Source organism: Mobula hypostoma, chromosome 2 (genome assembly GCF_963921235.1).
Source record: "Mobula hypostoma chromosome 2, sMobHyp1.1, whole genome shotgun sequence".
NCBI classification, from domain to species: domain Eukaryota; kingdom Metazoa; phylum Chordata; class Chondrichthyes; order Myliobatiformes; family Myliobatidae; genus Mobula; species Mobula hypostoma.
In genome coordinates this window covers 118,124,544-118,146,669 of record NC_086098.1, presented here as the reverse complement: position 1 = coordinate 118,146,669, position 22,126 = coordinate 118,124,544, and the positions used below count along the sequence as shown (strand labels likewise).

Sequence of the window (22,126 nt, the reverse complement as noted above, 5' to 3'; positions counted from 1 at the left end):
CCCTCTCATCTGAAGTGCATGTCTTTTAGTATTTGAATCTGCTAAGTGGCCTTCTTCTGGGAAGTGATTCTAATCTGTCTTTCTTTAGAGATGAATGTTGATAATAACATTGATAAAATTTTCTGTTTAAATTATACCACAATAGCAGAAAATAGCTTTGTTAATGCTGCATTTTTCCAGTGCTGTTCTGTAGTGTTAACCAAGTTGATGTACTTAACTCTTAAGGCTGATTTATACTTGTGTGTCAAATGGACGCCGTAACCTATGCAAATGGCCGACACGCGTTGTGAGCATTTATACTTGTGCGTTGGTGTGTCTGTGTCACTCTGCAATTCGGGCACGTCGCACATGTGCACACACCTGCCCGAGCAAGGCTTCATGGTCATGGTAGTCTTTCTCGGGGTAAACAAGTTTAAAGCGAGCGTCTTTTTTTGTAAAAGCGAAATGTGTCCTCCATAATTTTGGAGGTCTTTAAAGCTTTATCAAAGGCATTGCAGTCTGAGTTCCTTCCCTGCCCTTCTGTCGCCCAATGGGAAGCTATTGCAGCGCAGGAGGAAATGCGATGCTACCAAGCGGACCAATCACAGTTGGTGCAGTTTGTGTTGCTGCGACGAGCAGTTACATTTTGGGGGAGGCTACGGCGTCCATTTGATGCACAAGTATAAATCAGCCTTTAGATTAAACCTCTTCTGATTCAAGTTAATAGTGGAAAGACAAACCAAACTAAACATTTGAGGCTTTTACTGTTTATATATAGTAAAAATTTGATCAATGGCACTTTTAGGAGTTTTGAGCCAGACTAGCCGATTTTTCCATACTAATAGATATTTAAAGCGAACACTTTTATGTATTTTGATGTTACTACGTCATACATTATAGTAAACCTGATAATTATACATTGAGTGCAGGAAGTGGAACCCAATGAGGTTAAAAGGAGAGTGGGAAATTGAAGGACAGAGGAATTGAGAAGGTGAAAAATGGGGCCCCGTGAATTTGCTAGAAGCACAGCAATTAGGTTGTCAGTGAGTTTATAAACGAGTGAGGTGGAATAAAACCCCAATGAGTTTGCAAGGAGAGCAGGCAACAGAACTTGGTGAACAAGAAGCAGAACTATTGGGATTTTAGGACACGTGATTCTGCAGATGCTGGAAATCTTGAGCACTACATAGGAAATGCCGGGGGAACTCAGCATCTATGGAGGGGATTAAACGTTCGATGTTTCAGGCTGAGACCCTTCACCAGTCCTGATAAAGAGTTCCTCCAGTGTTTTGGGTGTGTTGCTTAGAAAAAGACTGCAGATGTTTTTTTCTTAAATAACCATTGATTTATGCCTGTTGACATTTTTATTATTCCTAGTCTGGAATTAGGTGGACATTGTTTTATTCTCTAACTTGCTCTTTGTAACCAACAGGGATGCAATGGGTGATGGTCTCATGTACAGAAGTCCTCTGCCACAATCCAGTCGTATGCAGGGAAAATATTCTCTCCGTGATGACCACTCTCGTGAGTTTCTGGGCATGATGCCTGCTGATGATACATACAAACGGAGGTCAGACTATGGATCGCGTTCTTTGTCACAGAGAGAAGGAAGAAGATCAAGTGAACGTGATGTGGACAGGTTTAGGAAGATCCCTTACTCCCACTTGAGGTCTGATGATCGAGGAAGAGATTCCAAACGTTCTCAACTTGAACATCGCAGTCGTAGCAGGGATCGTCATAGCAGAGAGCACCGTAGCCGCAGTCCAGAAAGGCATCGGAATTATAGAACCAGAAGCCCTGACCGGCCACAAAATCTGACCCCGCATCGGAATCCTGCCAGCAGTCATGCTCAGGAGCATTTTTCTTACAGCAAAAGTAAAAATGATGAATTTCGTGAATTAGAAATTGCTCGCAGGAGGAAGGAGCAAGAGGAAAGGATTATAGCAGAAATGCTTCCTCCCTCTCAGCGAGAACTTTCAAACTCACCTTACCGCTTGTCTGAACGTTTTGAGAAGGGTACATCAAGCTTGCAGCAGTCTCCGAGGAGTGGTTATATCTTGCATAGACCAGATGAGGCGCCACAGATGCCAAAGAAATCTATACTGAAGAAGCGCACTGAACCAGAATTGGAATCCTCAGCTGCTATGCAGGTGTGATCTATTGGAATTGCCTTATTATTGTTCTCACATATACAGAGACGCAGTGAAAAGCTTTTGTTTGTTTTCTATCCAAACAGATCATTCTGCACTTGAATATGTCGAGGTCATAAGAAGGAAAACAATGCAAAGTATAATGTTACAGAGAAAAGACACTGCAGATAAATAAAGTGCCAATAGCTACAGTGAGGTCGATTGGAAGATCAACATTTTTAAGTTCCAAATCAAAGAACATAAATATAATTACTTATCTAAATTTCTTATATTTAAGTAGTTTTACATGCATTTATTATAACTTCAGGTTTTGGGATATGCCTTGACAATAATTATTTCAAAAATTATATTGATGTTAAAACTAGAGACGGGCCCTTTTAGGAATTAAATCAGGAAATGCCCCATGTGATAGATGGCAGAGATGTCCAACTACTACCTTTTTAAAAAAGTTATGATTAAATTTTTTTCTAACAAAGGTTTTTTGGTCTCTGTTAGAAGAATGTGTTGAAAGATGTAAACCAACTTGGGCAATGTGAGAAATAGAGATCTGTCAGTTCATTGAATGATTGAACAGACTTGAGGGTTTGCATTATGTATCTTGTTGCTCCAACAGTTTGTGGGGAGGTGGTTAATCATGTTCAGGGACAAACATGAGTTTCAACTGTTTTCATAGAATCATAATACTCTCTTGTTTCTTGCCTGGGCAGTAATTTAGGGTACATGCCATAACTGAGCGTTAATGACGATTCTGCATTGTAGGACAAGCAAAATTGATTGTCTTCGGCCAATAAATGCTTTTCTATTTAAAGTCATTTACTGGTCCCGTAGTCCAATGCACTAGATAAACTTGTATCCTTTAGGGTGATGTCAGTTGGACAAACTGCCGTGTGAGTACAATTTCAGAAATGCCTCTCATTTAGCTTTAGGTAACAGTGGTAAACCATGTCTCAAAAGATAATGTTCTTTGGGGAAATCAGATTGTTTCTTTGAGCTGGTAGTTTCCCCAGTCATTCCTGATGGGAGCGTTACATTAACTGTTGTCATTTGGTGCCTTAAATTTAGATTATTGAGGAATGTTAGGGACACCAGAAACATTGAAAAACAATCACAACTATCTGGCAACGCTTAGACTAGCTTTGAAGGTTGAGCGTGTTCTGGCCTGCCGGTACAGTATGTCTCAAACTTGAGGCCTTGCTGATGTATGGGGTCTTGCATCTTGACTCCAGGGCAATTTTAAGTAACAAGGTTGCCAATATAGATTTGGAACAGCTGTGATCAGGACATCGAGAATTTGGGCAGTTGAGGTTAAGTTAATAAAAAAAAATGTATGTGTGAAGCATTTACCATGATACTGGATTATCTGGGTTCTTATTCTCGGTCATTTCAATATCCATCTGAACTTCGGCCAAGTGTTCCAGATCTTGCTCTGTTTAAAACTGGAATTAGTTATTTCTCATCTTCATTCCTTTATCCATTGTCTCCGTAATGCTCCTTCATCAATGTGCAGTAGCTGTTTGTAACTAATATTGTGATTTCTGCTGTCTTAGCCATTCTTCATGGCAGCAAAGCTCCACTGCTTCTTTCACTTGGTCTTTGGTAACATTCCTTTACCTTTACGCCCTCTTGTATTTCTTCTGAAGTTTGTACAGGTTTCCTCCACCATCCGAAGGTAAAGCGTTCCTGTGAAATGGTTCGTAAGCCGGAAGGCTGTCAAACGAAGAAGCAGTTACCATTTATTTATATGGGAAAAATTTGTGAGCGTTCGCAGACCCAAAAATAACCTACCAAATCATGCCAAATAACACATAAAACCTAAAATAACAGTAACATATAGTAAAGGCAGGAATGATATGATAAATACACAGCCTATATAAAGTAGAAATACTTCTCTACAATCATTGCCTGCTCTGTTCTCCGTAGCGAAAATCTCACGCAAGCGCTCTCGGCAAAAACACGGCGCAAGCTCTCCAGTAACCTTTAAGCTATGAAGCTGCCAAATCATAGCAAATAACGCATAAAAATACACAGCCTATATAGTAGAAATAATGTATGTACAGTGTAGTATCACGGGAATCGGGAAGACAGCGCAGAGCACACTGGTGTGTTAGGCTGAGTCGTTGGAGGTTGGGGTGGTGCAGTGGTCTCCACCCTCCGGGCCACCGACCAATACCGATCCGCGAAGACCGCAGTGGTGGCTGGGACGCACCCAGCACATCTTTAAGAAAAAAGCCAAAATAAACAAGCTAATTAATTAGGTGCCGCCTGGCAGGTAAATGTTGGCCCAGATCAGAGGTGACGCAATTGGCAATCGCCTCTGATCTGGGCTGACATTTACGTGCCGGGCGGCACCTAATTAATTAGTTTGTTTATTTCGGCTTTTTTCTTAAAGATGTACTGTGTGCCTCCCGGCTACCGTTGCATTCTCCGCGAATCGGTATCTGTCTGCGGCCCGGGGGTTAGGGTGGTGGGACACTGGGGTGTCATCTCATCGTCGTCTGTTTCCATGAGGGCAGGCAGCTCATCTTCTCCTATGACTTCCTGCCTTGATGTCGAAGATCGAGGTTCGTCGTCTGCTGAAGGTTTGCTTGACTGCCAGCCTCGCGCATTTTTCTATCATACAGTTCTTTGTAAGCACTCAAACCATCTTGCAAATGTGCTCTAAGCCGACGTACTCTTTCAAAATTAAAGTTGTACTTTTCTGCAATCATTGCAGTGAAATCTCATGCAGTGGCTTCACGTTCAGTTCCTGGACGATTTCACTTAGGTCTATTCGCTACTGCATTCGGTTTTGATTGTTATCCTTTCCTCTTCCAATTGCATCAGCTCTTCATCTATCAGTTCTTGGTCAAGGGATGCCAAAACCTCTTCAACATCATCTTCGTCAACTTCCACAAGCCAGACTCACGTTGTCCTTACTTCGTTCACCACGATCGAAACAATTATGTCTAGTTTTACACTAAGTGTAACACCCTTACGAGCTCTTTCAGGCTTTTTAATTACCTTAGAACTCATCTTGTAAACGGCTGCTCACAGGCACGTGTTTAAGCAATGCTGGCGAGAATGCCGTTCCAAATCGGGGGGAGGAGTGCCTGCTCGGGGTGCGTGCTGCTTTTTTTTGTAACAGTGAAAACATCTTTTAGCGAAAATGGAGTTATATTTAGGTCTTTCGTAACAGTGAGGTTTTGTAGAGCAAAGGTTCAAAAAGCGGGGAGCACCTGTATTCGGTTTCTTTGACCTTGTTCCACTGTACATGCTGACAACTTTTGAATTACTTCTATTCCTTTCTTCAAAATATCTCCCCTCTATCCTTGCAACTTGCTGCCTACTTTCATGCTCCATTTACATGAAAATCCTTGAATATTGTTGCCTTTTTACATGCCGACCACCAACGTGTTCCTGGTTTTAACAGATGATCTTTGGTTTGGAATGGTGACTCAGTTTCTTTTTCCACAGTTGCCACTTGACTTACTATTTCCAGTGATCTTTAAAATTATTTTCTAAGTGTTCTGTTACCACTTCCTGAATGGATTCCAGCATTTTCTTTTTTTTAATTTTATTTTTATTTGGATAAGGTATTCACAAGTAATACACAAACTTTTTTTTACATGTATAACCTTTTCCATTTTTTATGTGAGTAAATCTATATTAATTTATACATTCACAAGTGCACATTGAGATAGGGTTCCAGCATTTTCAATACTGTTATTGTCAGGTTAAGTAGTTGCTCTCTTTTTAAAAAGGTTACTGCCTTCCATTCTGTCTGAGCTATTCGAGTATCTATGGAAACCCTGATTTCACACAGAACTGGTCATTTTCATGTTTGAAATAAAACTGCATCATATTATGCGTGCATTTCACTCAAGGATCCTTGGCTAATTAATTACTAATCAATGCTAGATATAAAATACTCAAGCTGTAGTCTGGCAACTCGTGATCTGTCATGTTGTGAATCTGTAGCTAATTAACTCACCAAGGCAACTTTTACAATCTCAGCAAATCTTCAGATTGCAGACAGTTCTTGGAACACTAGAATGACCTGAAGGGGTGCCAATACTTAAAAAGAACAGCTGCCCTACTTTAAGATGATTTGGGGCAATTTCTGTGGTCTGGTACCAGTCAGGTCTTGGTGGTGCTGGACTAAAGATTTTCAACCGGTGGCTGGTTTCCACCTTGGTTCCACCTACTGACATCATCTCTTATTCATTCCAGGAATTAACCTTCTGCTCTGTTACTGCTCATTTGGTTTGCCCAGTCTTTATGTAAACTAGCAGTTTCCCATGATTATGTTATCTTGCTTAAACCGATCACCCCTACTGGGACATAGGCCGGCTACATTAGCTCACCAGAGTCCCTTGTCCTGAGCCAGTCTTTCAAGTTGTCCCCAGGTGTATCCCATCTTCTCCTTTCTCTCCCAGGGATGACGTCTTTGGAGTTTCTGTTGGTATTTCTGCAGCTCTTGTTTTTTTTATATGATGGAATTGCTATCCCCATGCCCAACCCTCCTCCTTTCGCAGCCAAGCTTGGGACTGGCCATAGTGGAATTAATATGCCAACTCACAGGTTGACTACAATCTGGAAAGCACTGCCTGACATTTTTGAGGCAGGTACTTTCACAGATATGAAACATCTGGACAAGTAATTGAATCACTAAGTCATAGTAAGTTACAGAACAAATGAGATCCATGTAGATCGTACATGATGATCAGGTTAGACATAATGGGCTAAAGAACCTCTTTTTGTGTTGTTTGTCTCTTTAACTCTGTTATCTGCCCTTCTACTTTACTGATTTATACTGTCCCCTGAATTAGTGTGAAATACTTAGCAGTGTGATTGCCCCTTATAGACCATCTGTACTTACTTTAGGAAAACTTCGTTTGCAAGGCTTTCCCAATTCTTTTCTAAGTCTGGAGATGTGGGATCAGCTTTCATAAGTATGCCAAAGGCACTGAGCTCTTATTTCAAAAATATCTCGAGTCCTCTACTGACCCTTTGCCAGATTGCTTGCCTGTTACCCAGAAATTGTGCGGAGCTGCACATTACTCTGTAGTTGGTAAACAGAAATTGCTTTTGTACAAACTCCCCATTCTTGCAGTTGGTGGCATTTCTTTTTGTGGTTACAGTTTCTGGTTTAGCTACGTCGTTTGCAGGCATCAGACCTGACCTGACCTGACCCGACCTGACCCAAGATCACAGGACGGTACCACCAATTACAGATGCAGACATAGAAAACAGGAGCAGGAGTAGGCTAGTTGCTATGTCATTCAATAACATCATGATTGATTCAAAGTTGGCCTTCACTTTCCTGTGCTCTCACCATACCTTATGTTCCCATCATTCAATGTTTGCCATTCTCTTCTTTGAATACATAAGATAACTCCTCCACAACTGTGGCATAGAGAATTTCAAAGATTTGAGTCTGAAAGAAGAGTTTCTTTCTCAACTCTTTTTGAAATGGACAGTCTCTTATTCTGAAATTACGCTGCTTAATTCGAGAAATCCTCACTAGAAGAAGCATCCTCTCACAATTCTTCCTCATGATAATTTTGCATGTTTCCATAAGATTGCTTTTCTTCTAAACCGGGGGTCCCCAACCTTTTTCGCATTGCGGACCGGTTTCATATTGACAATATTCTTGCGGACCGGCTGACCGGGGGAGGGGGGTGGGGGGTGGTAGGGTTGCCAACAAACAAGAGTAGCAGTCAAATACATTGGGTTTACCTCGAGAAAGGTTACAATGACCATGAAGCCTTGCGCAGGCACCAGTGCGCATGCGTGTACGTGCCGATTTTCCCTACAAATGGTTTTTGGCGATTCTGTTTGGGGGGTGTTAATCACGAACGCAATATAGGTGATAAGTGGCTAATATACTCAATTTCGTTTCTAAAAGGGTGTATCTAACGAATTTAATATTAAACACAGCGCATATTTTCCTTGCATGAATATAGTGAAGGACAGGGGAGCTTGAAGTAAGGTTTGAACGAACTTCCAGTAGAAGTGGTGGAGGCAGGTTCGGTATTATCATTTAAAGAAAAATTGGATGGGTATTTGGACAGGAAAGGAATGGAGGGTTATGGGCTGAGTGCAGGTCGGTGGGACTAAGTGAGAGTAGCGTTTGGCACGGACTAGAAGGGCAGAGATCGCCTGTTTCCGTGCTGTAATTGTTATATGGTTATATAAGTCAATAGCATCATAACATTTTAAGTAACATTTGGATATTAAACACACAGCACATATTTTCCCCGTATGAACATATAAAATTATTGTAACACACCAATATCGCTGAATCAGTGGGAGCTCTGGGCTTGTTTTCCTGCAACAAGACGGTCCTATCGAGGGGTGATGGGAGACAGCGATACTCGAAGGAGGTTCCTTACGTCCAGTCTATTCCGCAATTTAGTTTTCGTTGCATTCATTTGCAGATATATGTTGGAAACGGAAGCAACGTTTTCAGTGCTTTCGTGGCTATCTCAGGATATTGAGTCTTGACTTTGATCCAGAATGCCGGCAGAGATATTATGTCAAACGTGCTTTTCAGCCCGCCGTCATTTGCAAGCTCAAGGAGTTGATCTCCTTCCCGCGCTGACATGGATGACGCATGCGTAATGACCTCGCATGTGTTCAAGCTCAATAGTGCGTGACAGGGAATGAGGAAAGGTGCAGCTGACTCCTATCGCCAAATCATATCGTTTCCTCGCGGCAATGAGTGGAAATGCATATTGCTCTTCACTTGTCAAGCCTATCAACCTAGGGAACCTTCTCTGCACCACCTCCAATGTAAGCATATTGTTCTTTATAAATGAACACCAAAACCGTACATTATTCCAGGTGTAATCCCTACTTTTCTACTCCCAATAACCTGCAATAAAAACATTTCACTAGCTTTCCTAATTACTTGTAAATTACCAGCATGTTAACTTTTATTTTTCATGAACTTGGGGTCCCTGATCCAAGTTCTACCTACTGCATCTTTCTAAAACCACCACCTTTTGAAATCTTAACCATACCAATATTGTTCTCAGTATTGTGTTCTTGGCCTTCAAATTGACTTCATATAAACTTCAAAAGCACTACTATCTCCTTCTTACCCTGTATTCTTGTCTTGGGGTTGCTACAAACCTATCAACTACAGGGATGAGTTTTTAGACCTGTGTCGTTCTGAAAGGAATTTGAGGTAGATGTTAAGAAGCTCTAACTCTAAGGAATTGGAATGTGGGGATTGGACAGGAAATTTGATATTAGGGACAGGATCAGCTGCTGTATTGCAGGGCAGGTTTGGCTGAGCAGTTTGTGTGGCTTTAACCTAAAATTATTTGATGTATACTTCTGGTATTCGGCTTTCAGTAGTTATTTACCTTTTTTGTCTTTGTACTGCCTTGGTTCCACCTTCTGTTTGCACCGTGGACCAGTTTAATATTGACAATATTCTTGCGGACCGGCGGGGAGGGGGGGTGCTGTGTGTTAGTCACGACCGGAATATAGGTGATAAGTCAACTATAAGTCGCTTATAAGTGGCTAATACCCTCAATTTCGTTTCTAAAAGGGTTTATCTAGCGAATTTAATATTAAACACACAGCACATATTTTCCTCGTATGAACATATAAAATTATTGCAACACACCAATGTCCAGTGCATTCTGCAATTTAGTTTTTGTTGCATTCATTGCAAAAAACCCCACTTCGCAGAGATATGATGTTGGAAATGGAAGCAACGTTTTCAGTGATTTAGAACGTTTTCTGATTTAGAAGGGACATCAGTTTCCTGCACTCAGTTTCCATGGCTGACCACTGCATTTCTGGTCCTCAACCTTGCTCGTTTCTCTGTGCTTCAGAAGAGCTTGGACAGCACATCTTGAAACTCCTGTCTACCACAAAATTTCTGCTGGGAGTGACCTTGCTGATGCAGGATAACCACCTTGTGTTTTGTGCTTACTCTTGCCATGGTGTAAGATTTGATTTGAAGGTTAGACTGTCAATATTTTAGTTTGGTTGTCCTTTGCCAAATTTGATTCCTTTTATATCCATCTCTGTTTTAGTTAATCTGTTTACTTTATTCAATTCTGTCATTGATCGTTTGCACCTGTTTGTTATCTTTGTTTAATCATGCACTGGATACAAATCCACAAAGTAATCAAGTTTTTATTTGAAAAGTGGTCAATTACTTGATATGTTACTGTCTTACAAAATTTTGTGCTTCTCTACTGACATACTAATGCAGAAGACAAATAAACATCTGAAACAAAATTTACGTTTTTAAAAAAAACCTAGGGTGCCTATGACTTTTGCCCAGTACTGTAGATGATGGATAGAGTAGTCTAAACTGTTTCTAATTCATATGTTCATAACTAAAGCCCTGTAAGCATTGAGTATAACATATGCTCTGATATTGTTTTGAAGAACATCAGGAATCAGTTGATGTTCTCCAATTAAAAGAACAAAAAAAAATGTCATAATGGTACTGAATTGTGTGGGAGATCATCGTTTGGAAATTGACTGCACTTTGCTACATTTCTGTCGTGAATAGGCTTTCGAGAATGTTTCAGTGACCGTAATGCAAAAGTGGACAAAATAAATTGAGGCTGAAAGGTCCTAGGTGGTGGGGAAGAAAGGGCTGCAGATTATAGAATCTGATAAGGGAAGATGAAAAGGAAGCAAGTAAAGGAAGTGCAGTGGGCAGATGGGTATAATGGGAGGAGTGTTTTTGGTTGTGGGGGGGGGCATCAGTTTCACATTTGATCATTTGCAGCCCTTTGGTCTTCCCCTTGCCTCCATCTGCTCATCAGTCTGTTCTCACCTCTTGCTTGGCAGCTCCTGCTCTATTCCTACCACAATTCTATACTTGTTGTCTCCCCTCTGCTCTTTTGGTCCAGGTGAAGGGCCTTGACCCAAAGTGCTGACTGTCTGTTCCCCCTTTTGATGTTGCCTGACCTGATTTCCTGTAGCAGCTTGTTTTCTTAATATATATATTACTGGAAGCTCCTAACAGATTGAGTAGCATTCAAAAAAAAATCAGTGAATATTCAATGTCAAGGGAAATTCATTATCAAAGTGGTACACTTTTCCTGTACTGTTCTGTTGCCGATCCATATTGACTGGGGTCTGCAAGTGAGGAAATTGAGGATCCAGTTGTGCAGGGAGCTATCAAGGCCCAGGTCTTGGAGCTTGGGGATTAGTTTTGAGGGGATTAAAGTGTTGAATGCTGAGCTGTTTTCAATGAAGAGCATTTGGATATATGCATCTTCATTGTCCATGTGTTCCAGAGTGGAGTGAAGGGCCAATGAAATGGCATCTGCTCTTGACTTGTGACGGTAGGCAAATTGAAGCGGATTCAAGTCATTCCTCAAGCAGGAGTTGAAATGCTTCATGACCAAACTCTCGAAGCACTTTATCCCAGTGGATGTCAGTCATTGAGGCAAGATACCACCTTCATCTTGAGCATCACTATTACTGAAGCCTGCGTGAAGCAGCTGGGTACCTCAGAATGCTGAAGTGGGAGGTTGAAGATGTTCGTAAACACTTCAAGTTGATTGGCACAGGTCTTCTGTGCTTGGCTAGGTATACCATCTGTGCTAAATGATTCACCCTCCTAAAGGATGCATCAGAGACTGAAATCACAGGGTCATCGGGGCTGTGGGGTTTTGTGAAGGTGTTTCCAATGCTTTATTGGTTAAAGTGAGAATGAAAGGCATTGAGCTCATCAGGGCTGAAGGACTACTGTGCTATATTACTCCATACCTCTAAAAATTCAAAACTGATTATTGCAAACCTGTATACGAAAAATTATGCAGTTCTCTAAGTTGCTAGTCTCTGGGTTTGAATGTTACTTATGTAAGAGATAGAACTTTATTTACGTTTCTCACTCCTTGCTTTTGACTCCCAGTAGTAAAGGTTGGGACAGCACAGTAGCCTAGCAGTTTGCATAACATTATTACAATGCCAGCAACCCAGGATCAATTCATGCCACTGTCTGTAAGGAGTTTGTACGTTCTCCCTGTGATTGTGTGGGTTTCCTCCCACATTCTAAAGACGTATGGTTAGTAAGTTAATTGGTCACGTGTAATTGGACGGGGTGGGCTCTTTGGGCTGGTAGGGCCTACTATGCTGTACAGCTGTCCCCCGCTTTTCGAACGTTCGCTTCACAAAACCTCACTGTTAAGAAAGACCTACACATTAGTTCCCTGTTTTTGCTAACAGAAGGTGTTTTCATTGATACAAGAAAAGGCAGTGCGCGCCCGGAGCAGCCGCTCCTCCCCCGGATTCGGAATGGCATTCTCGCCGGCATTGCTTAAACACGTGCCTGTGAGCAGCCATTAGCAAGATGAGTTCTAAGGTATCAGAAAGCCTAAAAGAGCTCGTAAGGGTGTTACACTTAGCGTAAAACTAGACATAATTAAGCGTTTTGATCGTGGTGAACGAAGTAAGGATAAAGTGAGTTTGGCTTGTGGAAGTTGATGAAGATGATGTTGAAGAGGTTTTGGCATCCCATGTCCAACAACTGATAGATGAAGAGCTGATGCAATTGGAAGGATAACAATCAAAACCGAATGTAGTAGCGAACGGACTGAAAGTGAAGTCGTCCAGGAACTGAACGTGAAGCAACTGCGTGAGATTTTTGCTGTAGCGATTGCAGAAAAGTATGACTTTAATTTTGAAAGGGTACGTCGGTTTAGGGCATATTTGCAGGATGGTTTGAGTGCTTACAAAGAACGGTATGATAGAAAAATGCGTGAGGCTAGCAGTCAAGCAAGCCTTCCAATCAGCCACAGCAGACAACGAACATCGACCTTTGACGTCGAGGCAGGCAGACATAGAAGAAGATGCCCTCCCTGCCCTGATGGAAACAGATGACATCTCAGTGTCCCACCACCCCAACCCCCAGGCCGCGGACAGATACCGATTCGCGGAGAATGCAGTGGTAGCCGGGATGTACCCAGCACATCTTTAAGAAAAAAGCAGAAATAAACAAGCTAATTAATTGGGTGCCACCCAGCACGTAAATGTCGGCCCAGATTAGAGCCGATTGCGTCACCTCTGATCTGGGCCGACATTTACGTGCTGGGTGGCGCCCAATTAATTAGCTTGTTTATTTCAGATTTTTTCTTAAAGGTGCGCTGAGTGTGTCCCGGCCACCGCTGTACCCCTGTATGCTTCGCGGATCAGTACAGTCATTGGCCCGGAGGGTGGGGGCCACTGCACCACTCCAATCTCCGACAACTCAGCCTAACACACCATCATCAGTGTGCTTCCCAATTCCGGTAAGTGATACTACACTGTACATACATAATTTCTACTTTATATTGGCTGTGTATTTTTACGTGTTATTTGGTATGATTTGGCAGCTTCACAGCTTAAAGGTTACTGGAGAGCGCTTGCGCCGTGTTTTTGCCGAGAGCGCTTGCATGAGATTTTTGCTACGGAGAACAGTGCAGGCAATGATTCTAGAAAAATATTTCTACTTGATGTAGGCTGTGTATTTATCATATCATTCCTGCTTTTACTATATGTTACTGTAATTTAAGGTTTTATGTGTTATTTGACATGATTTGGTAGGTTATTTTTGGGTCTGCAAATGCTCACAAATTTTTCCCAGATAAATAAATGGTAATTGCTTCTTCGCTTTACGACCTTCCGGCTTACGAACCGTTTCATAGGAACGCTCTACCTTCGGTTGGCGGTGGAAACCTGTATCTCCAAATAAATGAATGAATCAACTACTGATAGGTAGCATTAAGTGTCCATTTAGAAGTGTGGGACAAGTAAGCAAAGCAAAAGATGCAGCTTTTACAATGCCTTTAATTTAGTTGTTCAAAGGTTGCCATTTGATTGCTATCAACATAAAAGCTAAGAATATGTACAGCACAGTAATGGTGTGTGCAGATTTTTTTCTCGGCTTAGAAAATGATTGCCTATGACCATAACATAGAATAGCTAAATATTAAAAAAAAAGTGAATATGAATGTGAAAATGTGATTTGTGCTAACTCTTAATTTTGGCAACTTTGTTTTTTAGTTTGATGAATATTGTGGTGTCACAGTGAATGAAAAGGCTGAACGTCGAGATGGTTACCCTCCATCACAAAGCTTCATGCGGTTGCCACAGAAAGAATTGAACTTCCCCGAGGCCGAACAGTTCTCTTTCATGCGAGACAACAGAGAAATGCATCGAATTACTGAGCAAGCTGGACTCTCTGGTTTAACAAATACTAACTTCCATTTTGAACGGGAGCTTCCAGCTAAGTATACCACAAAGTCAGAATTGGAAATTCCTTCTGAGAATAAGGTCTGTGGTGCAGATTTCCTACTCCCACATGAGCAAGCCAGTCAGGGAAACAGTGGATTCTCTCGTATAATTGGCCTATTGGCAGAGGTTGACAACAATTTCCAAGAAAGGAAACATAACTTTCCAAATATAGATGATGAAGAAAGGTTCCTGTATGGAGAGCTTGAGGAAGACAAGACTGGTTCTCGCAAATTTAGACCATCTTATTCTTTCAACAACCTTCTTCCTCTAAGACAAACCAATCTGCCAGAAGGATTGTCCAGTACAGAAATGGGGAAGACTGATAAAGAGTATGAAAAGATCCATGATCTGTTGAAAACTATTGGCCTCGATATTGGTGTTTCAGAGATTAGCAAATTGGCAGCTCGTACTCAGGAGCGCCTTCACGGGAAGAAATCTTCAACACAGTCACCTGATAGCCCTTTGGATTCCCATAATTCTGGCTCTTGGGATAAATTGAGGACCCGAAATGATACAAAATCACTGGAGCCTCATCTGCAGTCCCGAATGAAATTGTCAAAACAAGAAAATATCTCTCACCCAGGTTTGAAAGAGAGCAAGGAATCTTTCAGAAGAGAAACAAATGTAAAGGCCAAAGAGCCTGAGAGGGCAGCTCCACTGTATCCTGCTCCAACTAATTCAATAAACTGTAAGTCTGGTTTATTGCCTACTCCATCATCAGCATTTGTCATGCCACCCTATGGTCAATTTGCATTACCTCCAATAAACTATCCGCTAAATCCTCCACCACTTGCTTTTAATCAGTACAACCCTTATCTCGCATACACAACTCCTGCCTGGCCAAGATACCCACCTCCACAGGTCAGTGAACCAAGTAGTCCAGTCGTAGTAATGATGCCACAATCAAAGGTCTCCCGTCCAAATTTGAGGGTCATTGAAACAGTCAGTAATCCCACACAAACCGTGGACCAAAAACGAGAGGAGTCAGTGCTGGTGCGAGTGCAGACAACTCTTACACCCACCCAAACCCCAGAATCGTCCTCAAACCGATTGATGTCCAAGTCTACTGAGGAAGATAAAAGAAAAGCTGAGCAGAAACGAAAGGTTTGTTGCTGTTTCTTGTGTATTTAAGAGAAAATTAAATTTTGTGCTTTTTTTTTTCCCGACAATTTAAACTGAGAATATTAATTGTGCTTTGTCGATAAGAGATGAATTAGACCAAAGTCCTGTGCATGGCTAACACAATTTACTGTTGTGGAGGACCTGGTTTCCCGAAGGAAGATTTCAGGAAGAGTGGGCTCTGCTGTGCTTTGGTGCAGCTCTTCGTGGATATTTTGGTAAAGGAAAATGGATCATCATTTGGCTTTAGCACTGAATCAAAAGATGAGCTTGAATGGACACTGCAGATTCAGGATTACCGTGTACTGTTTGTGAGAGAAGGATCCTTGATTTAGTTTTCAACAGTATTTGGTTAAATGAAATGGTGTGGAATATTGCCCTGTGAGGTGTGTCTAATTAGGATAATGGTGTAGAGAGAAAATAGGAAAAGGAGGTGAACCAGAACGAGGAGAGAACAATGTGAATATGAGAAGCACACCAAAGGTGTAGAAATGGGAAAATAACGAAGCAGTTAGAAAGTCACAGAAAAAATGCAAATGTACAAGAATAAAAATAATGAAGATTGAGGAAGATAATCTAAAAAGGCAGGAAGCAAACACATGTAAGTAGGACCAAGAGGCCCTTCAAGCTTGCCTCAACACTTATTATGATTGTAGCTGATCTCTGCTGGCCTTAACTTCTATACTATTTCAACATGCCCCTCCTTGATTTACCAAATGTTGGCTCAACTCCTGTACCATTTTTCTGTATCACCCACTTCTCGATTTGTCAGATACTTTTCCAACTCCACATTAAGTGCTTACAATGATCCAGCTTCTGTCAGAATTCCAGAGATTCACCATCCTCAGCAAGAAGAAATATGTTTCAAATAATCAAATCGCCCGTTGTAGTTATGCTCCCTTGTTCGTGACTCTCCCACCATTGAAAACATTCTAATATCTACTCTGTCAAGTCCCTGAGCATCTCGTATGTTTGAATCTCACCGCTCAATCTTCTCAAACTTGAAAGAATACAGGCCCAGGCTATATAGTCTCACTTGGTAGGACAACCTTCTTATTTCAGAAATTAGCCTGGTCAATCTTCGGACTGCCCTCAACAGGACTCCACTTTGCAGTATTTCAGTTGAGGCCTTCCAGATACACTATATGATTGCAACAAAATCTTTATTTTGAAACTCCAACTCCTTTTGCACTGAATGCCAAGATGGTATTCATTGTCTTAAATTCTTATTAGGTCGATCTGCTAGCTTTTAGTGACTTGTGCACTAGAACACAGGTTCCTCTGTACCTCACTCATTTGGAGTCTCTCGATTCAGATTATCTACTTTTTGATTTTTTTTTATATAAAATGTGTAGCATCATACTTTCCCACCTTGAACTTTTTGCACATTTTTTGCTCATTCCGTCAATGTTCACTGTGACCACTTAATTAGGTGCAGGAGTGTACCTAATATAGTGGCCACAGGACTGAAACCCAGTGGGCTCCACTGCCACTGTAGCCCATCATCTTCAAGTTTCAACATGTGCATTCAGAGATAGATTTTTGCACACCAGTGTTGTGGCATGCAATTAAGTTGCTGTTGCCTCCCTGTCTGTTTGAACCAGTTTGGTCATTCTCCTCTGAACTGTTCAACTAACGAGGTTTTCGCCCACAGAACTGCTGCTCAGTTGATTTTTTTTTGTTTTACACACAATTTTCTATAAACCTGAGACTCTTGTGTATGAAAATCACAGGAGATTAGCATTTTCTGAGATGCTCAAGCCATCACGTCTGGTACCAACAATCATTCTACAGTCAAAGCCACTTAGAATCAGAATCAGGTTAATAAATATCACCAGCGTACGTGGTGGAATTTGTTAACTTTGTGGCAGCAGTCCAATGCAATGTATCATCATCCCCATTCTGAAGTTTGGTCTGAACAACAATTGAACCTTTAGACCATGGTCTGCATTCTTTTATGCATTGAATTGCTGCCACATGATCGGCTGATTAGATTGCATTAATGAGTAGGTGTACGGGTGTACCTAATAAAGTAACCAGTAAGTGTGTATCCCATTGCAGAATCATAGTATCCCTATCATATCATGCTCCTCTACCTATTTTATATCAACAAACATGGAAAGCTTAAATATTGTTGGGCTTTAACCTTAAAAAAAAGGTCTTCCATGTGGCACCTTGTCAAATGACTTGGAATTCTAAATGCACTACATCTACTGGTTCTCCTTTATTCATTCTTCCTGTCATATCCTCAAAGAATTCAAGCAAAATTGTGAAATGTGATTTACCTTTCGTACAAATTTGACTCTGATTATATTCAGCTTTCTCAAGTGGTTAGCTATTTCCATTTTGGTTATTGATTCACATTTTCCTAGTAATGGCTTTTAAATTGACTGGCCTGTACCTCTTGGCCTTCTGACTCTTTGAATAAGTGAGTCACGTTGGCTGTTTTTCATTTTTGTTTTTCAGTTCCAGTGTTTTGAGAGGTTTGAACATTTTCAGCTAATGGGATCACTATTTCTGTAGCCACTAATGAATTTCTAGCATGCAATCTATTTGGTCCTGGTAACTTGTCTGCCTTTAGCCCTGAGTTTCTCTAATAGTTTAGTCATAGTCATACTTTATTGATCCCGGGAGAAATTGGTTTTCATTACAGTTGCACCATAAATAATAAATAGTAATAGAACTATAAATAGTTAAATAGTAATATGTAAATTATGCCAGTAAATTATGAAATCAGTCCAGGACCAGCCTATTGGCTCAGGGTGTCTGACCCTTCAAGAGAGGAGTTGTAAAGTTTGATGGCCACAGGCAGGAATGACTTATGATGCTCGGTGCTGCATCTCGGAGGAATGAGTCTCTGGCTGAACGTACTCCTGTGCCCACCCAGTACATTATGTAGTGGATGGGAGACATTGACCAAGATGGCATGCAACTTGGACAGCATCCTCTTTTCAGACACCACTGTGAAAGAGTCCAGTTCCATCCCCACAACATCACTGGCCTTAGGAATGAGTTTGTTTATGCCTTATAATTGGGATTTTGTAACTTCTACCATGTTAATTGAAAATGGTCCATTTGATATCTTCAGGATATTAGCAATGCCTTTCATTGTGAAGAATAGTAGGAAAGAATCCTCCAAAATATTTGCCATTTCTTTGTTTGCTGTTAATTCACCAGTCTTGTTCTTTGGAAGCCCTTTTTCTACTTGTCCATCCATAGCTTTTAATTTTTTGTGTACCGTATGGAAGATTTTTTTTCCCCTTTTTGAGGGATTAAGAATTGAGAAGAGAAGCACCAAGTGATGAATGAGAGAAATTCAGAGTAAGAAAAATACAAGGCATAAAATGGACAATAGAGGACTGAATTACCTTGGATAGCTCAGCAAAGGACGGGGGGAGAAGCGGGGAATAATGAGCCAGAGAAAATATAAACTTTGAAGTAAGGTTTAAAAGGGCAACAAAGCTCTTTCAACATAGAAATAGCAACGGTGAAGTGGTATGTTGGTGGTGATGTAGTTCAAGCTCATAGTCATAGTCATACTTTATTGATCCCGGGGGAAATGTGCTATAAGTAACATCAGTTTTGAGTGGCCTGCTTCAGTGGTTGGCAGAAGCCATGGTGAGGGATGGAAACAACAGATGTGTTAGGAACTGATGATATCTTTAGTCTTCCCAGTATTTTGTGGAAAGATATTTCTTCCTCACCTAGTACTGAAAAATTGAAAAGGTCAATAAAACTTGTCCTGTTTAATTTTAGAGCTGAGTGATGTTTGTGTACATATGATATCCTCATTTTTTTCACGCAAGTTGTTGAAATAACATACTGATAGAGAAATTGAAAAGGATTTTTTTCCTTTCCTTAAACAATCTTTTTAATTTAAAAAAGTACACTTATACAAACAAGAGGATTATCTCAGATATCTATATCGATAACAATACATATAAAAGGTAAAATAAATGTTATCAAGATCATAATTCGTATTAATCTAATAGCATATAATAAAAAGTAAGATACTCAATTCTCCTCTTATCATTTCATAAATAGAAAAAAGATAAAGAAACTTTTATAATTTTTATATATATATTTAAAAACCCACTATTCTCTATAAACAAAAACAAAAAATAAATAAAGAAGAAAAGGGAAAAAGAAGGGACTGGGCAGCCCATATTGAGAGTAAAAGCAAGAAAAAAGAGAAACTTTTTGATCAAATCCAAAGTTTTGAGAAAGTAACTGGAAGAGCAATAAATCAAACCATATGAAAATATTGAATAAAAGGTCGCCAGGTTTCTTCAAATTTAAAGGATGTGTCAAATGTCCAACTTCTTCTTTTCTCTAAACTTAGGACATAATGTTGGAAAGCCAATAAAAAGCAGTAGGTGGATTAGAGTCTGGAAAGGGTTAGATGTCAGATATCTGGAACTTGGGGAGAATAAAGTTCAAAAGTACCTATATGTTACTGTATAATGCCTTAAGATTCATTTTCTTGCAGACAATTTCAGGGGAAAAAAGAAACACAATCAGATCTTACATAAGATTGACAAATGTGCAAAAGAAAACAAACTGCAAATAAAAATAATACAGAGAACATCAGTGGTAAAGACCGACTCTTTACATCATAGAACTGTTGTAGTTGAGTACGGTGAATGATGTTATCCACCTTGGTTTAGTAGACTGATGGATGGATGGGTTCAGCCATTTCAGGTGATGATCTTGCTATGATCATTACATGAGAAGAGAATCAGCCCAAGGTGGTACCATTAACTTAGCTGGATAGTGAAGCATTGGTTGATATAGTCAAATAGGTTGAAGTGAGGAGGGAGAAAAAAGGGAATATAATGCTAATTCCTCTCTCAGCGAAACCGAAGAGCTAATTATTGACGACAGGAGGAGGAATCTGAAGTGGATCATCAGTGGATCAGAAGTGGAGAGGGTCAGCAACTTTAAATTCCTCTGTTATAATTTCTGAGGATCTGTCACTGGGTCCAGCATGTAACAAAGATGACATGGCAGTACCTCTAGTTTCTTAGCATGTTGTCAAGATTTGGCATGTCATCTAAAACTTGGACAAGCTTCTGTAGATGCTGGTTGCATCATGGCCTGGTATGGAAATAATAATGTCCTTTAATGGAAAATCTGACAAAGAGTAGTGGATGCAGCTCAGTCCATCGCTGTTAAACCCCTCCCCACTATTGAGCATATCTACAAGAAAATCTGGCGCAGGAAAGCAGCAGCCACCATCAAGGAACCCCACCATCCAGCCCTTGCTCTCTTGCTGCTGCCATGAGAAAAGAGGTACTGAAGCTTCAGGTACCACACCACCAAGTTCAGGAACGGTTCTTACCCCTCAACCATCAGGCTTTGAACCAGAAGGGATAACTTCATGCGCCTTCATTTAGCCCAACACTGAACTTTTCCCACAATCCATGGACTTTCAAGGGCTCCAAACTCATGTTCTGATACTTTTTATTTATTTATTATCATTATTTTCCCCCTCTTATTTGTACAGTTTGTTGTCTTTGCACATTGATTATTTGTCCATCTTAGTGTGCGGTCTTCCATTGATTTATTTCATGTTTAGAAACATAGAAAATAGGTGCAGGAGTAGGCCATTTGGCCCTTTGAGCCTGCACCGCCATTCAGTACGATCATGGCTAATCATCCAACTCAGAACCCTGTACCTGCCTTCTCTCCATAACCCCGATCCCTTTAGCCACAAGGGCCATATCGAACTCCCTCTTAAATATAGCCAATGAACTGGCCTCAACTGTTTCCTGTGGCAGAGAATTCCACAGATTTCACCACTCTCTGTGTAAAGTTTTTCCTCATCTCTGTCCTAAAAGGCTTCCCCTTTATCCTCAAACTGTGACCCCTCGTTCTGGACTTCCCCAACATCGGGAACAATCTTCCTGCATCTAGCCTGTCCAATCCCTTTAGAATTTTATATGTTTCAATAAGATCCCCCCTCAATCTTCTAAATTCCAGAGAGTACAAGCCTAGTCGATCCAGTCTTTCATCATATGAAAGTCCTGCCGTCCCAGGAATCAACCTGGTGAACCTTCTTTGTAATCCCTCTACGGCAAGAATGTCTTTCCTCAGATTAGGGGACCAAAACTGCTCACAATACTCCAGGTGTGGTCTCACCAAGGCCTTGTACAATTGCAGTAGTACCTCCCTGCTCCTGTACTCGAATCCTCTTGCTATGAATGCCAGCATACCATTCGCCTTTTTCACCGCCTGCTGTACCTGCATGCCCACTTTCAATGACTGGTGTATAATGACACCCAGGTCTCGTTGCACCTCCCCTTTTTCTAATTGGCCACCATTCAGATAATCTGTTTTCCTGTTCTTGCCACCAAAGTGGATAGCCTCACATTTATCCACATTAAATTGCATCTGTCATGAATTTGCCCACTCACCTAACCTATCCAAGTCACCCTGCATCCTCTTAGCATCCTCCTCACAGCTAACACTGCCGCCCAGCTTCGTGTCATCTGCAAACTTGGAGATGCTGCATTTAATTCCCTCGTCTAAGTCATTAATATATATTGTAAACAACTAGGGTCCTAGCACTGAGCCTTGCAGTACCCCACTAGTCACTGCCTGCCATTCTGAAAAGGCCCCGTTTATTCCCACTCTTTGCT

At 40.9% G+C, this 22,126-nt stretch overlaps 1 protein-coding gene across 11 annotated transcripts in view; it reads left to right on the top strand.

Annotated features, from left to right (window-relative positions):
* The window catches only part of znf318 (zinc finger protein 318), a 103,634-nt gene that overhangs the window by 19,914 nt on the left and 61,594 nt on the right, over positions 1-22,126 (top strand). For all 11 annotated transcript variants that reach the window (XM_063040517.1, XM_063040519.1, XM_063040516.1 and 8 more), the window contains exons 3-4: positions 1,412-2,129; positions 14,136-15,470. In XM_063040517.1, the coding sequence (XP_062896587.1) occupies positions 1,419-2,129; positions 14,136-15,470 (2,046 nt within the window). In that variant the 5' untranslated portion in view covers positions 1,412-1,418. The remainder of the gene's footprint in view (positions 1-1,411; positions 2,130-14,135; positions 15,471-22,126) is intronic.